At 46.2% G+C, this 14,469-nt stretch overlaps 1 protein-coding gene across 3 annotated transcripts in view; it reads right to left on the reverse strand.

Moving 5' to 3' along the window:
- Positions 1 to 2,342: 2,342 nt before the first annotated feature.
- SLCO4A1 (solute carrier organic anion transporter family member 4A1) overlaps positions 2,343 to 14,469 on the reverse strand; it is a 64,212-nt gene continuing 52,085 nt past the window's right edge. For all 3 annotated transcript variants that reach the window (XM_083744265.1, XM_083744267.1, XM_083744266.1), the window contains exons 8-12: positions 14,062 to 14,227; positions 11,878 to 12,047; positions 10,401 to 10,465; positions 8,898 to 9,046; positions 2,343 to 7,699 (exon numbers count right to left, since the gene is read on the reverse strand). In XM_083744265.1, coding sequence (XP_083600391.1) covers positions 7,550 to 7,699; positions 8,898 to 9,046; positions 10,401 to 10,465; positions 11,878 to 12,047; positions 14,062 to 14,227 — 700 coding nt within the window. In that variant the 3' untranslated portion in view covers positions 2,343 to 7,549. The remainder of the gene's footprint in view (positions 7,700 to 8,897; positions 9,047 to 10,400; positions 10,466 to 11,877; positions 12,048 to 14,061; positions 14,228 to 14,469) is intronic.

A 14,469-nucleotide genomic window follows, 5' to 3' on the forward strand; every position in this document is an offset into this window, starting at 1 on the left:
CAAATTGCTTCCACATCTAAAAGAGCTAAGAAATAAATAGTTGCTCCTTTGGCAACCCCTGTCATAGAACCATGCTATGTAATGATGTAGCAACATTTTTAGGGGGCTTCTGGGTTAAAAACAAAACAAAATGGCAGCCTCATAATCAGCTGTGGGGCCACCATTTTATTTTATACAGAGGATACCACAGTCAGAGTGGTGCTAGGCCAACAGATCCCTCTCTTTAAGTGTTATGCTGCTACAAAGTTTAATTCTTGTTTTGTTCTCAGTAAAAATGAATCTAGGTTCAGGTAGGTGTTGGTTTGACACAGTCGAAAGAAGAAGAAGAAGAAGAAGAAGAAGAAGAAGAAGAAGAAGAAGAAGGTCTAGTAGAACCTTATAGACCAACTAAGTTTGTTCTGATATAAGCTTTTGTGTGCATGCACACTTCTTCATTCAGTAAAAATGAAGTTTGCCATGGATTCCTGTGAGTTCCTGAAAGGCTATGTGTACCTAACAACTTTGCCCCCATGTATGCAAGAGAGAGGGACGCGGGTGGCGCTGTGGGTTAAACCACAGAGCCTAGGGCTTGCTGATCAGAAGGTCGCTGGTTCGAATCCCCGCGACGGGGTGAGCTCCCATTGCTCGGTCCCTGCTCCTGCCAACCTAGCAGTTCGAAAGCACCTCAAAGTGCAAGTAGATAAATAGGTACCACTCCAGCAGGAAGGTAAATGGCATTTCCATGTGCTGCTCTGGTTTGCCAGAAGCGGCTTAGTCATGCTGGCCACATGACACAGAAACTGTACACTGGCTCCCTTGGCCAATAAAGCGAGATGAGCGCCGCAACCCCAGAGCCATCCGTGACTGGACCTAATGGTCAGGGCTCCCTTTACCTTTACCTTTATGCAAGAGAGACAGGCCAGAGTGGTTGTGAAGATGCATTGACCTCTGGCACTGTCTCTGATGATACAGACACAGACTCCCCACAAGTGTCCCTATTTTCCAGGGACAGTCCTGGATTTACAGAAGCCGTCCCAGTTTCTGATTTGATACCGGAATGTCCTGCTTTTCCTTAGGACATCCCTATTTTCATTGAATAAATGTTGGAGTGAATGGTAGGGTTTCCCTAGTTTCATCAGAGAAATATTGGAGGTTACGGAGTTATGCGACCCCTGAGTCAAGGATATAAATAACTATACAATCTTTAGAAGACATTTGAAGACAGCCTTGTATAGGCATGGTTTTTTAAATGTTTCATGTTTTATTATGTTTTTATATATATTGAAAGCTGCCCAGGATGACTGGGGCAACCTAGTCAGGTGGGCAGTGTATTATTATTATTATTATTATTATTATTATTATTATTATTATTATTATTATTAAATAGGACATCCCTATTTTCATCTGAGAAATGTTGGAGGAAATGCAAACATTTTGCAGGAGGGACTCATAATGACAGTCAACACAGCCAAGATAGAGTCCAAAAAGCAAGGAGCTGTGTTAATGTATTATGTAAGTTGAGCAGTAAAGTGCACAACAACCGGTCATTCTGCACATTCCCCAGGCTGCATGGAGAATGTGCACACAATCCTTAATTGAAGAGGGACTTGTCGACATTTCCTGGTGAATACAAATAATCTCCAGCAGGTCTTGGCAAATGTTCATATACCAACTGAATATTTTGTCCATACACTTTCCTTACAGATGTGGCATGGCTCACTTGTTTGAGTTATCTTGAAATACCCTCTTGATATGATACATGAAGCCCATCCCTGCAGTGACTCTTAGAGATTGCACATGTGGATTAATGTGGAGATCCAATGGACAGTGGGCCATGGTTTTGGATGGAGGCGGGGGGCTGCTTAATAGTTTTCTAATCCATTCTGCTTTATGTTTCCACAATTCTATTCCCAGTAAGAATGAACTCCCAGTTACCCAAATAGGAGAATTTGATGAAAGTGTTGTCTTTGCTACCACCTAGTGGCCATATGGAACCAGTGCAGAAAGGTTATCCTTTAAAAAAAAAGTAGGTTGAAACCCATTTTCTTCGTGGCTGATTTAGCATGCCCGTTTAGGAATGGGTCAAAATTCCCCCTCATCTGAATTTCTCTCCAGATTCTGGAGCTCTCAACACTTGGTCTTGCTTCTGAAGTGGAACAGATGCACCAAGTGTCTTCAATTGGTTTTGTGCATGTTTTTAGAATCAGATAAATACATCGTTTTGTGCAGCTTTTGGTTAATCCTGCCCCAGCCAACGCCCAGATAGGGACATATCAGTGCAATTCAGTTCGGGATCTGGGCCTCAGCCTTATTTGGTGCACAGCCCTAATATTAGCAGAAAGGCACATTAAAATGCTGGTGAATTTTTGTGAGAACTTTTTTTTTTTAATGGCAAACTGATGCAAAAATGGTGCAAGCAAAACTTAAGAGTTGAAACTGGAAATGTCAATGTCATCCACACCTATTCCCAGCTGGCACCCCTGTGATTGTGACAGGTGTTTAGCATGAATACCTAGTGAATGGGAGGTGGGGAACAAACCATGACTATTCCGATTTTGTTTTTTGCATGTATCTAAAATCAGTTTCTTTACAGAGTACAGCAAGCCAGACATTGCATAGATCCATTTTTTTTTCTTAAAAAACAACAACCATGTTTCCCAGTGGAAGCATCAGCATAGGTGACAATGCACAATCACAACCAGTAAGTCAAACCTTTGTTACAGTACATTGAAAAAAAGGTGTCCGTCTTAAAACAGTAGGACAAAATCAGGTTGTGGCTACGTAATATGGTAGTTCTTCTCTTTGAGCCCTGGGAAAAGGGATCGGGATCAGACTCAGAAGTGCCAAGTCTGAAAAGACTTTGGTGGAAAGCGGGTGAAAAACAACTCTCAAGTTTAAGCATTTGAGTTTTGAGACGGCGGCATTGTGCTGGATCCTCTGACAGGGCCAGGCAGATAATCTTTCCCCTTCTCTCACCCTTCTTCCATTGCAAAGTAAGTAACATGAAGCTATCAGGGCTGTATGTACAATATAAACAAAGGGCTTAACACTTGAGGAGGGAAGACAAAGACAGCTGCAAGAGCAACCAGGGAGGAAAAAGTCATGGGAGGAGAATTTCATTTATCACATATCGGGAGGCGGAAACTTTGCAAGTCAGATTATTATCCCGCTATAGGGAGGATATTTTTGGATCCAAAATTCTCCAGAGAGAAGTCTATATAGATGCTAAACATATGAGCCCTGCAGGTTCAGGCTAGGGTCTCATCCTGCCCATCGTCCTGTTCTCACAGTGGCCAACCAGATGCTTACAGGAGACCTGTCCTCAACACAACATCGCTCTCACCTCCTGTGGTTTCTGACTGCTATTCAGAGGCACAGCGCCTCTGACAGTGGAGAGAGCATCAGTATCAGTAAATATGGGCTACCTATTCTTCCATGAATTTGTCTACTCCCCTTTCAAAGCCATCCAGGTGGTGATCATCCCTGCCTCCCGCGAGAAAGCCACTTCCGAGCTGGAGAGGAGGTGGGGTTGCGGGCTTCACCCCCTCCCCACGTGCACAGGGGCTGCAAGCCAGCCCCCACGAGACTGGGGGAATCCTCGGACGCGTCATCTCCCTTGCTAGCCAATCGGCTGGCTTGGGAGGTGTGGCCCACGCTATTTAGGGCCGGCGCGGCCGAGGCTCTTTCTCTTTCTTCGCTCCAGCTGCTCCGGTTTCCCACTCTTACCACCCTTTAGGTTTGGCTTTCTGACCTTGCTATGGACTTCGGTTGGTCACCGTCAAGGGGCCTGGTAGGAATTTTTTCCACTTGTCAAATTGGCTCCAGCCATTTGGTTTTTTGCCTACCTCATAGCAAATCATCACAACTTTCTCGGCATTGGAGGTTAGACATTGGTAAGGGTATTGTTATGTAGATGGAGGAGGAAGCGCCATCACCTTCCCCCAAAGCAAAGGGTAGTCTGGTAAAGGATTCCGGGGGGCGTGGCCCAGTCCGAAGCCTATGGAGGTGTGGGCCTAAGGCACGCCCCTGAGCGGTGACCCCGGGGGAGTTCCTAGTTGATGTGCATCAGCAGGACTCCCCCCACTGGTGGTTAACCCTTCCCTGTCTTCAAGCAATCAGGCTGAAGCCAGATAGTCGATAGAACCAATGCCTAAGCCAATACCGCTCAATTCCTGTAACCAATAAAGTTGTGGCCAATTTTATCCCATTAACCTAAAATGCTGGTGTCCTGTGTCTTTGTTTCCGAGGGGGAGGTGGGAACTCACCATGCAACAAATACCGTACCTTCTCTGTGTATTGTGCGAAGAAGGATTTCCTGCTGTTTTAAAAACCCAGAAAAAAGATGGTTTTGTACATCATCAGGAGATCTGAGCTGGGGGATTTTAGTCAATTGACACAATCAACAGAGTTGTGTGATATTGGCTACTCTGGCTGGCAGCTGTTCTCCAGGGTCTCAAGCTGGAGGTCTTTCCCATCAGCTGACACCTGATTCTTTTACCTGGAAATGGTGTCCAGGATAGACTCCAGGTCTTCCCTCACATCCTACCAGCAACCGCTAACCCGTCCTCAAGATGAAATCCCAAAGCATCTTCGTTTCCTTCCCCGCATATGCAAAAGTAGCATGTCAAAGGGAAAGGGCTCAGCCTAGCCTTCTCCTTGCCATCCTAGTTATTATTATTATTTCCTTAATTGAGGAGTATTTTAATATATCACCACCACCCAAGCAGTCAGAAGAAATGCAAGTCTCGACAAGTTGTACTCCAAGATTTGTCAGATTGTGTAAATTATTTGATCCCAGTTAAAGCAAACTCAAGCAATCACCAACAAGAGAACACCCCACTCTTTTGGCAGTTTGGGGGCGAGCTACAACTGTAGAAGAATTGAGCATGCTTTCATTTTTCCCTCTCGTTTTGAATCCCCATTGAAACTGTGCTTGACACAATTTCCCCTCGTTTTGAAACTGACTGTGGCCTTTGGCACTGTGAAACACAAGTCTCGTCAGGCTCCCTTACTAAATATTGTGAGGAAGGGAGAAAGAAGAAGTTCCTTTACACTCATGAGAAAACGGTACTCCTCACCATGAACTGATCTCTCTCATACACTCATGAGATCTCATGGGTGCTTATTTCACACATGCTGAAGAAGTCAGCTCCTAGTTGGAAGGGGCTCTCTGAGAAATGTCTTTTGATTGGCCCTGTCCTCTGTCAGTGGGGCCTTTTCTTGCGAGGAATCCTATTCGGAATAAGGGAATTTACCTTAAAAAAAGGGAAACGTTGACAGCTATGCAGTGGGGTCTCCTGATGGGCTTACTTAGCAGTGACAGTGGTCAGCAGTAGTCCTTTGACCAGCACTAGGTAGTGTCTTGGAGATACCATTTTAATGTTTCACGATGTCTCGAGGCATTATGGGAAATTAAAATGGTGCCTCCAAGACCCAGTGGCCTGGTGTGGATGGAAAGTTGGGGGCAGGGTTAAAGGGGTGGGGAAAGGGCAGCAGGAATTTAAAGGGGTCTCAGTAGCTGCATTACAAAGCAGCAGTCTCAACTAAATCATATAAGACAGGGATGTCCAGCTTCCAAGAGACTGCGATCTAGTTCCACTATAAAAAACTGGCAGTGATCTACCCAAAGCTGTTGAGCTTCTTTTTGGGGGGAGGGGTCAGGATCACGCGATTGACCAGGATTGACCAGGGATGCTCCACGATTGATCGGTAGATTGCGATCGGCCTGTTGGACATCACTGATATAAGACAACCACCCAACCTCTGCTTAAAAACCTCCAAGGAAGGAGATTCTACTACCTCTTGTGCGAATCTGTTCCACTGTTGAGCAGCTCTTACTGTTCCTGATCTTTAGTTGAAATCTCCTTGCTTGCAACGTGAAGCCATTGGTCCCACCCTCCAGAGCAAGGAAGAACAAACTTGCTCCCTCCTCCTTGAGATATTTGAAGATGGCTATCACATCTCCTCTCGGTCTCCTCTCCTCTTTTTCCAGGATAAACATACCCAGTTCCCTCAACTGTTCCTCATAAGGCTTGCTTTCCAGACAGCTTAAATCCCAGAGGAGGGAAAAGGCATAAATGAATATGAGGAAAGATTTTGTCTCGGTGCTTCTTCTCACACCAGAAACAGCTGTACACGCAGTCCAGGCCTGAAAAAGAATTGATTCTGGTGCCACACACCCACATCGGGGAGTGAACTCACCGGGGTATAGAAACAGTAAAATGGTTTCTGGCAGGAATGGGGTGCCAACTCCAACCACCCATGCTGTGTACACATTTAAAGCACATTGCTTCCCCCAAAGAATCATGGGAACTGTAGTTTGCCACTCTCAGAACTATAACTCCCAGCACCTTTAAAAAAAAAACTATTGCTCCCAGGATGCTTTGGGGAAAGTCATGTGCTTTAAATGTATGGTGCGTTTTTGGCATCAGTAGACAGCAAGTATAAGGCCTTCCTTTTAAGACAGAGCAAGTCCAGAGAGCTTCCTTCGCATGGGGCACTTCCTTGGCAGGGTTACAGTGCCTGGGAAGCCACTTGGAGCACCAAGAGCAATATATACATGACAGACAAAACAGCTGCAAGAGAGAAGCCTAGACAGGAGCTGTGTTGTTAAGAGGATTGTTCACAGTAAAAAAATAAAATTAAAAAGGCCGATCCACCACAAATGCATGTTCCTCACTTAGTGACTCATGGCTAAATATATGAATGGCTTCCGTTAGAAATGATGTTTCGAGGTGTGGCGATATGGAAATTCTGCCTGTCGTATTTGATCTATGGAGGCCAATACATATCTGTGAGTCACCGCAATGTTGCAGCCCCCGAGTGATGAGCAGAAAACCCCTCAAAAAGGAAGAGGACCAAGAACGTTACCACAGAACATCCTGTCTGAGGAGCAGTGACAAACCAGCCAAATTACATTTACACCAGAGAAGAGCTTGTACCGGCGTCCACACATAGCCCATGGGGTGAACTCTGCTTGCCTCTTTAAGTGCTTTATACAGGAATGGTCTGAAGCTATGTTTAGCCCTTCTTGACATAAATTAACACTGTGAGGTTGGTTGACGCCACAAAACATTGTGGCATGCTGAGGTTACGCTTAAAGTTGGTCTCTAAATGCAAGGCTGGGACACTTCATAAAGTGAATGTTGCCCACTCAAGCCAGGCAGAACACATTCCAGTGCCTCACAAGTGCTGTCATCTTGGTTTAGAAAAATAAATAAATTTCAAAATGGCGGTGCTCCATTCCAAAATGGCAGCAGCCACGTGTGAGGGACATCTGAAACTGGCTGTGGCCTTTCCAAAAATCCTTGCACCTCCATCTTCTACACTGGGAAAAAGGGTCCCAAACCCTGGTGATAGGCTTTAAGGTGGCAAGGCCAGTGCACAAGTTTTGCAGTGTGCTTTTGCTGTTCAGAAAATACTAAATTATATACCGTTAAATTATTCTTCCCCGGAAGAGGGGGAAATGAAGAAAAATAATACCAATCATTTAACAGGAAAAGACGAATACATATTCTTTAGACACAGTATCTTGGAAATGGTGTGAAAGTCACTTGTCGTATCTTCTGTGCTATACGTCGTCTTGAGATTGATGTGGGTATTTGTTCTCTTGGACGTCGCAGTTGCCATTTTCAGAGGCGTCAGAGCTTCCCGGAACAGATTCAGGGGGAGGTGGTTTGTAGAGCGCACAAGCAAGCAGGAAGAAGAAGGATCCAATCACCTGAAAGACACCAAGGCTTTCAACTTATGTACTCTTTCCATAAGTCCTGATCTTCTCAGCAGATGGCAAAAATAAAGACCACTCTTGTCCCTTTTGATGGGCCATCCAATGTGTTCCCCAGCCTTGTGTCTTTCTGTTTTGGAAAAAAACTCCCATCACCCCTGATCCCAGGAGTATCAGAAGTTGCCAAGCACTGAGTTAGACCACTGGTCCATCTTTCTCATCATTATCTACAGGGTTTCAGGCAGAGGACATTGCCAGTCCTACCTGGAGATACCAGAGATGGGACCTTCTCCATGCAAAGCAGGAGCTTTATCCCTGAGCTATGGCCCTTCCCTATAGCTCTGGACATGCTGGGTGGGGTTGGTGCAACTTGGGGTCCATAAACACCTAGCACTCCTGGCTCCCTCCCTCCCAGTGCCAGAACATTGAAGTTTGTGCCAGTCTTCATAATGATCACCACTTCTAGAGGAAGGAAACCTCTGAGTACACAGACTAGAAGCAAAACCAGGGGAACACCTATGGCAGTGATGGCGCACCTATGGCACACGTGCCAGAGTGGGCACTTAGAGCTCACTTAAACCTGTTGCTTGCTCAGCCTCCAACCCGTCTGCACCCTCTTCCTCCTCTGACCTGTCTCCTGAACCCCACCACCATTCTCCTGGCTTCCCACTTGGATGCTTCCCTGGGAGCATTCCCCGGCTGTAGCCCCCCACCAATTCCTCCCTGTCTAGCCAGTCCCTGACATACCTGGGCTGTACCACTTCAGACTGCAAGTGAGTGCGATCCCATTTAGTTTTGCATGCGGAGCTAAGCTTCTAAATGAAGAACCATTTGGTCGGATGAACAGCAAGCGAAACCTGAATTAGTACAACCCAGCCACACGTGTGTGAAGACTCAGCCCTAGTTTTGGCACGCAGCAGAGGTTCCCCCTTGAACAGCAGAATCTGACTTATACCGAGTCAGACCACTGGTCCACGTAGCTCAATATTGTCTACACTGACTGCCAGCAGCTCACCAGGTTTTCAGACTGGAGACTCTCCCAGCCCTACCCGGAGATGCCGGGAATGAACTTGCAAAGCCAAGTGACCAGTCCTCATGGTGCCCCATGCTGACAGATGCAGGATGGAACAGAGGGCTGGAAAAGTTCTCTGTTGAGGTTCACTAAATGGTGGAGACGAAAATAATTTAGGACTACCTTGTATATAACACCTGCGACCAGGGTGTATCGACTCATAGCAAAGTTCTGGTAGACATAGCACGATCCTTGTTCACCGCACTGGTTCTGCCAAAGGAGACACGACCTGTCAATCATCGACCCAAAAGCAATTGGTCCTGGAATACCACCTATGCAAAGACAGAAATGAGAGAGACGCCTGCTGTTGGATAAATCTCACACTAGCCCTGCTCCACCCAAACCGATTCTAGCATATCTGGAAACGCTGGTATTGTGGACCTCCGCGGGAAGCCTTCTGTTGTGTTAGTTGGCATTAAATTTGTCTGAAAATCCTGCTTCAGTGATTAGATGGAAATAATCACTGGAGAAGACTTGGGAAAACAATACCTGCTTAGGTCATTTTATGATATCTTTTAAAAGGCCAGCTGCAAGACCAGTGTTTTATATATACACAAGCACACTCCCTTGAATAATAGCATGAATGTGTGTTTCTTGGGTGAATCAAAATTCCCAGTCTGTTGGCACAGCACAAGGATCTCTGCTCCACACTTTAATTCCTCAGAATGCAACAGTGCTCTCTAGAAATACAGGGCCGGATCCAATGCTAGCCATACTCGGAGCAGAACTATTGAAATTAATGGACATGACTAACATGGGTCCAATCTTTTCAATAGTTGTACTCTGACACGGGTGGCGCTGTGGGTTAAATCACAGAGCCTAGGACTTGCCGATCAGAAAGTCGGTGGTTTGAATCCCCGTGACGGAGTGAGCTCCCGTTGCTCGGTCCCTGCTCCTGCCAACCTAGCAGTTCGAAAGCACATCAAAGTGCGAGTAGATAAATAGGTACTGCTCCGGTGGGAAGGTATACGGCATTTCCGTGCACTGCTCTGGTTCGCCAGAAGCAGCTTAGTCATGCTGGCCACATGACCCGGAAGCTGCACGCTGGCTCCCTCGGCCAATAAACAAGATGAGCGCCGCAACCCCAGAGTCGGTCATGACTGGACCTTTACCTTTACTCTGAGCAGAACACAATGGACACAGAATGAGCCAGACTCTAGGCCCAGCTAGTCCAATTTATGGAGATCTCTATGCTGTAGTCTTTTCAGAATGGGGAGGTAGCCCAATGCTAAGCATTGGGTCATAGGAACATCACTGCCACAACAAAAGTAAAAAGAGGAGAGTGTCATCATGCTTGGACTAAATGTGTGCAGGTCCAAGACATGCTTGGACTAAATGTCTGCAGGTCTGCAGATGCTGACCATTTCTGTTCAAATACACACCATCCTACCTTCTCAGCTAACTTGTTTTTGTGGTGGTGGTTGTTTTTAAGAAGGAGGCAGTTGTATATTAAAGGTCAATGTGCCAACTGGTCCAGCATTTGTGTGTTGTTGTTGTTGTTGTATTTTGCTTCTACAGACATATAGAATGTCTTCATAGCCTACATGATTTTATTCTGAGCCAGAGTTATGTCAATAAACATCATATGCAAGGAGTAGATTATTAGATCTTAGCTGTATAGTGTACCAAGTGTCCGGACTACAATCCATTGGATCCCCAGAGCAAACGATCGCTGCCTGTCTGAGACGCACCTAGGAAGCATAAGACAAAACATTTATAAATGACGGCGAGCAGGAACAACCCTTGAGCAGCGCAGCAGCTCTGTTTCCCATAATACCACCAAATTGTGGGTCTCAATAGTTAAGGGCACAGTGATCTGGTTCATGTTAAATATTAAAATGCCTCTGATATATAATTTTGTAAAAAGATCCTGATGGCTCAAAGTCATGGCAGTTGTTTCTGCCTACCAGAAAAAAAAAGAGACACAGATATTCGGTCCAACACATGTTCCAAAATGCTGGAAGCTATGTGATTCTCATTATACAGAACTCAAGCATGCCCATCTGGCTGCTAAGTGTCTCTGACTTGGTTGCATATATCTGTGCAGCCAATATTAAACCAGACTGTTAAACCAGGGGTGTGGCCCTCCAATTGTTGTTGAAGCCTGAACCCCAGTAGCTGCAGGCAGTGTGGTCATGTCAATTTGCATTTCTTATTACAGAAGAGGGCCGTCTTTACCTGGGGGTGCAAGAGGTGCAGGGCACATGGGTGCCAAATTCTGGGGGACGCCAGATGTATACTGGCTCCCTCTCAATTGGCGGCAGTGAAAAGCAATGGAGCGAAAGTCTCCCCCCCTTTCCACAGCATCAATTTTTTTCCCCCTGCTGCGTCGTTGTTACAGGTGAGTGATCCCCCCCCAAAAAAAAGCTCAACAACTTCCTCCCTCTCCCAAAAAAGCTTTAAAAAGTTAATTTGGGGGCAGCTAAACTAAATTTGGGGGCGCTGGGCAGATCTTTGCACCCCGGCGGCACATACACTAAAGACAGCCCTGTTACAGAAAGTATTGATCTGATGTGTAGAGATCTTTCCTATTCTACTTAATTCAAGAGGGTTCTGGAAGCTTCTCTGTGTGAAAGATGCAAGCAGAAGGTTCATGATGTTTGGGTTATTCTTTCAGAAAAGCTGAGTACAGCTGGCTTAAACTGGTTCTGTTATCTTTTTTCAGTCAAGGTCATGCTGGCTATAAAAATAGGCTGGAAGGAGCCTGGGTTTCACTCACTTTCTCTTCCTATCTCTTTTCTCTCTGGTGTGGTCTTCTGTATGCTTAGACTTATTATAAGTTATTGTAAGTTTAAGTTAAGTCTGCTACAACTGGATTTCTTATGGACAGTGGCAATCCTGAATGTATTGGATTTTTGACCATTATGTTCATTTGCCTTCAGTAGCAGTAAAGCTCTGCTAGATGAAATATTAATTGCCTCTGGCCTATTTTTGGGGAATCCTACAACGTGTTTAAGTTTTTGCTCTGCTAACTGTACATTGGAATCTGCTCTGGATCAATATGGAGTAGAATTTCAATGACAGGTCAGTGGTCAGGGATGATGGGAGTTGAGGTTCTGCTGGGACAAGCTCTGAAGAATGAGATCAGGTCCTTGCGGCTTACCGTAAAGTCGCCGTCAAAGCAGGAATGCTGCTCAGGAATGTGAAGAGGATGACCACAAACATGAAAAGCAGGAGGAGGGTCCTTCTCTCACACGAGGAGGTACACTTTCCTGCGGTCGCCAAGCCAGGTGCAGCGGGAGCATCAAGTATACAGCTGCACTCGTGGTAAACCTTGTCAAGCACACAACAAGAGAAGGTCCCATTTAGAAGCAATCCACACACTCTGCCAAAACATGCTACTTTCCCACATGCTGGGAACCAAAGAAAGATGCTTTTCATTTGCATATTGAGGTGGCACCACAACTTGGTGATAGATCCTGTGTTTGCATGCAAAAGGTCCCAGGTTCATTCTTGGGCATCTCTAGATGGGACTTGAGAAGACCTCTGTCTGAAACCCCAGTGCTGTCACTTCCAAACAGCACTGAGCAGCTTCCGACAACCTGGTGAGCTCCAGATGTTTTGGACTACAACTTTATCTGACTAGTCCAGAAACATCTGGTGGTTACCAGGATGTCGGAAGCTATTATAGACAATGCTGAGATTGAGCAACCAATGAGGCACACACCTCATACATACCAGGATGGATTCTACACTTTGTGTTAATACAAATGAATAAAAATTACATGCACGCAGAAACACATTTGAAGGGGAAATTGTTTTAGAACCCCCTCCCTCCCAGTTAATTTTAGCTCTGTCCACAGCTTGACTAAACTGTGATGAAGCAGGCTTCATGGCATCTACAGATGTCAGGTGTCAGAGTATCCAACTGCCATTGGTAGATTGCCAGGAATAGATAAGACAAGGAAAGTTCTTACCAATGCTTTTTATTTAATATTGACAAAGAGAGGCTTAGAAATGCAGCCTCTTGGAGTAATGGTGTTGCTCCGAGTGAAACCCCACCTCCTCCGTCTATCCCACTTCCTCACGAGTCATCACTACAGGTGCTGGGAAGGGCCTTTTGCCTTTGAGTTATTTGCTCTCCTACTTTCAAGGCCCGATGTGTTCTGGGGGGGGGGGTCTGGAATGCTTTATAAAGACACTGAGTCCATCAGCTGTCTCTCCCCTGGTGCTTCTTCTTCTTCTTCCTCCTTCTCTCCCATTATTTCCCACCTTTCCCCCTCATCTGCCTTTGAGCTGTGACCCCCCTCAAACCCCTGTTATAATTCTGAATTGTCTCCTTCTTCTCTGGAAGGGTCAGGCTGGGGAGGCTGTTAGAATATTCCATTCCACCTTAAGAACAGACATGTGGAACTGTTGTATGTCACATGTCTGTTTACACTCCAGCACAGGTTGCTGGGAACTTCTGTTTGTGTATAGCTTTTGCTTATGCTGCCTTGCTTTGGACACGAAAGGGATCAGACATGGTTTCCTTTTGTCCTGATGTATGGGTGGCGCTGTGGGTTAAACCACAGAGCCTGTTGTTGTTGTTGTTGTTGTTGTTTAGTCGTGTCCGACTCTTCGTGACCCCATGGACCAGAGAACGCCAGGCACCTCTGTCCTCCACTTTCTCCCGCAGTTTGGTTAAACTCATGCTGGTAACCTCGAAAACACTATCCAACCATCTCGTCCTCTGTCGCCCCCTTCTCCTTGTGCCCTCCATCTTTCCCAACATCAGGGTCTTCAATCAGAAGGTCGGCGGTTCGAATCCCCACAACGGGGTGAGCTCCCGTTGCTCAGTCCCTGCTCCTGCCAACCTAGCAGTTTGAAAGCACGTCAAAGTGCAAGTAGATAAAAAGGGGAGGTAAACGGCATTTCCGTGCGCTGCTCTGGTTCACCAGAAGTGGCTTAGTCATGCTGGCCACATGACCCGGAAGCTGTACGCCGGCTCCCTCAGCCAATAAAGTGAGATGCACCGCAACCCCAGAGTTGGCCACGACTGGACCTAATGGCCAGGGGTCCCTTTACCTTTACCTACGCTGAATAAACTGCTTGTAAAAAAGCTCACACATACTCTCCCAGCACTTCTGTCTGCGCATTGTCTCTGCTGAGTTGTGTGCTCCAGCTTTTGAAGCTGTGAGTCACAGATGCTGCATGAAGGACTGGAGATTGCCCGGCACACTGGCTGGTGGGCTGGAGCCAGCTGGGGTCCTGCCATTTGCCCCCATTTCCTTGGTTGTATGCCACCATTCCTCCTCTGCCCAGACCCTGACAACAAGACAGAGCAGATCATTTCCGTAGATCATACCTTTTTCCCACTGTTGTGGCTGGTGGATACCTTCTTGCATCCCGCATGGCAGGGGGAGTAATACATGATTCCATCATTTCCACACACAGGGCTGTACATCTCTCGCAGACAATCACACTCTACATTGCAAGGGGCGGACAGGTTGAGGCGGCCTTCGGGTAAGATGCTGGACAAAGCATAGAAGTTACCAACAAATACCACATTTAGCCTCTCAAAGTGTCCACAGATGGGCCACACTCATAAGGTACATTTAATGCATTATGACACCACTTTAGACAGCCATGGCTTCCCCCAAAGGATTATGGGAGCTGCAGTTTGTTAAGGGTGCTGAGAGTTGTTAGGAAGCCTCTGTTGCGTTTGCCTCCTAGGTGGGTCATAAGGAAAGGGTTAAATGAGTGTGATGTGATT

This window comes from Podarcis gaigeae (genome assembly GCF_964106915.1).
Source record: "Podarcis gaigeae genome assembly, chromosome: 6".
NCBI lineage: Eukaryota > Metazoa > Chordata > Lepidosauria > Squamata > Lacertidae > Podarcis > Podarcis gaigeae.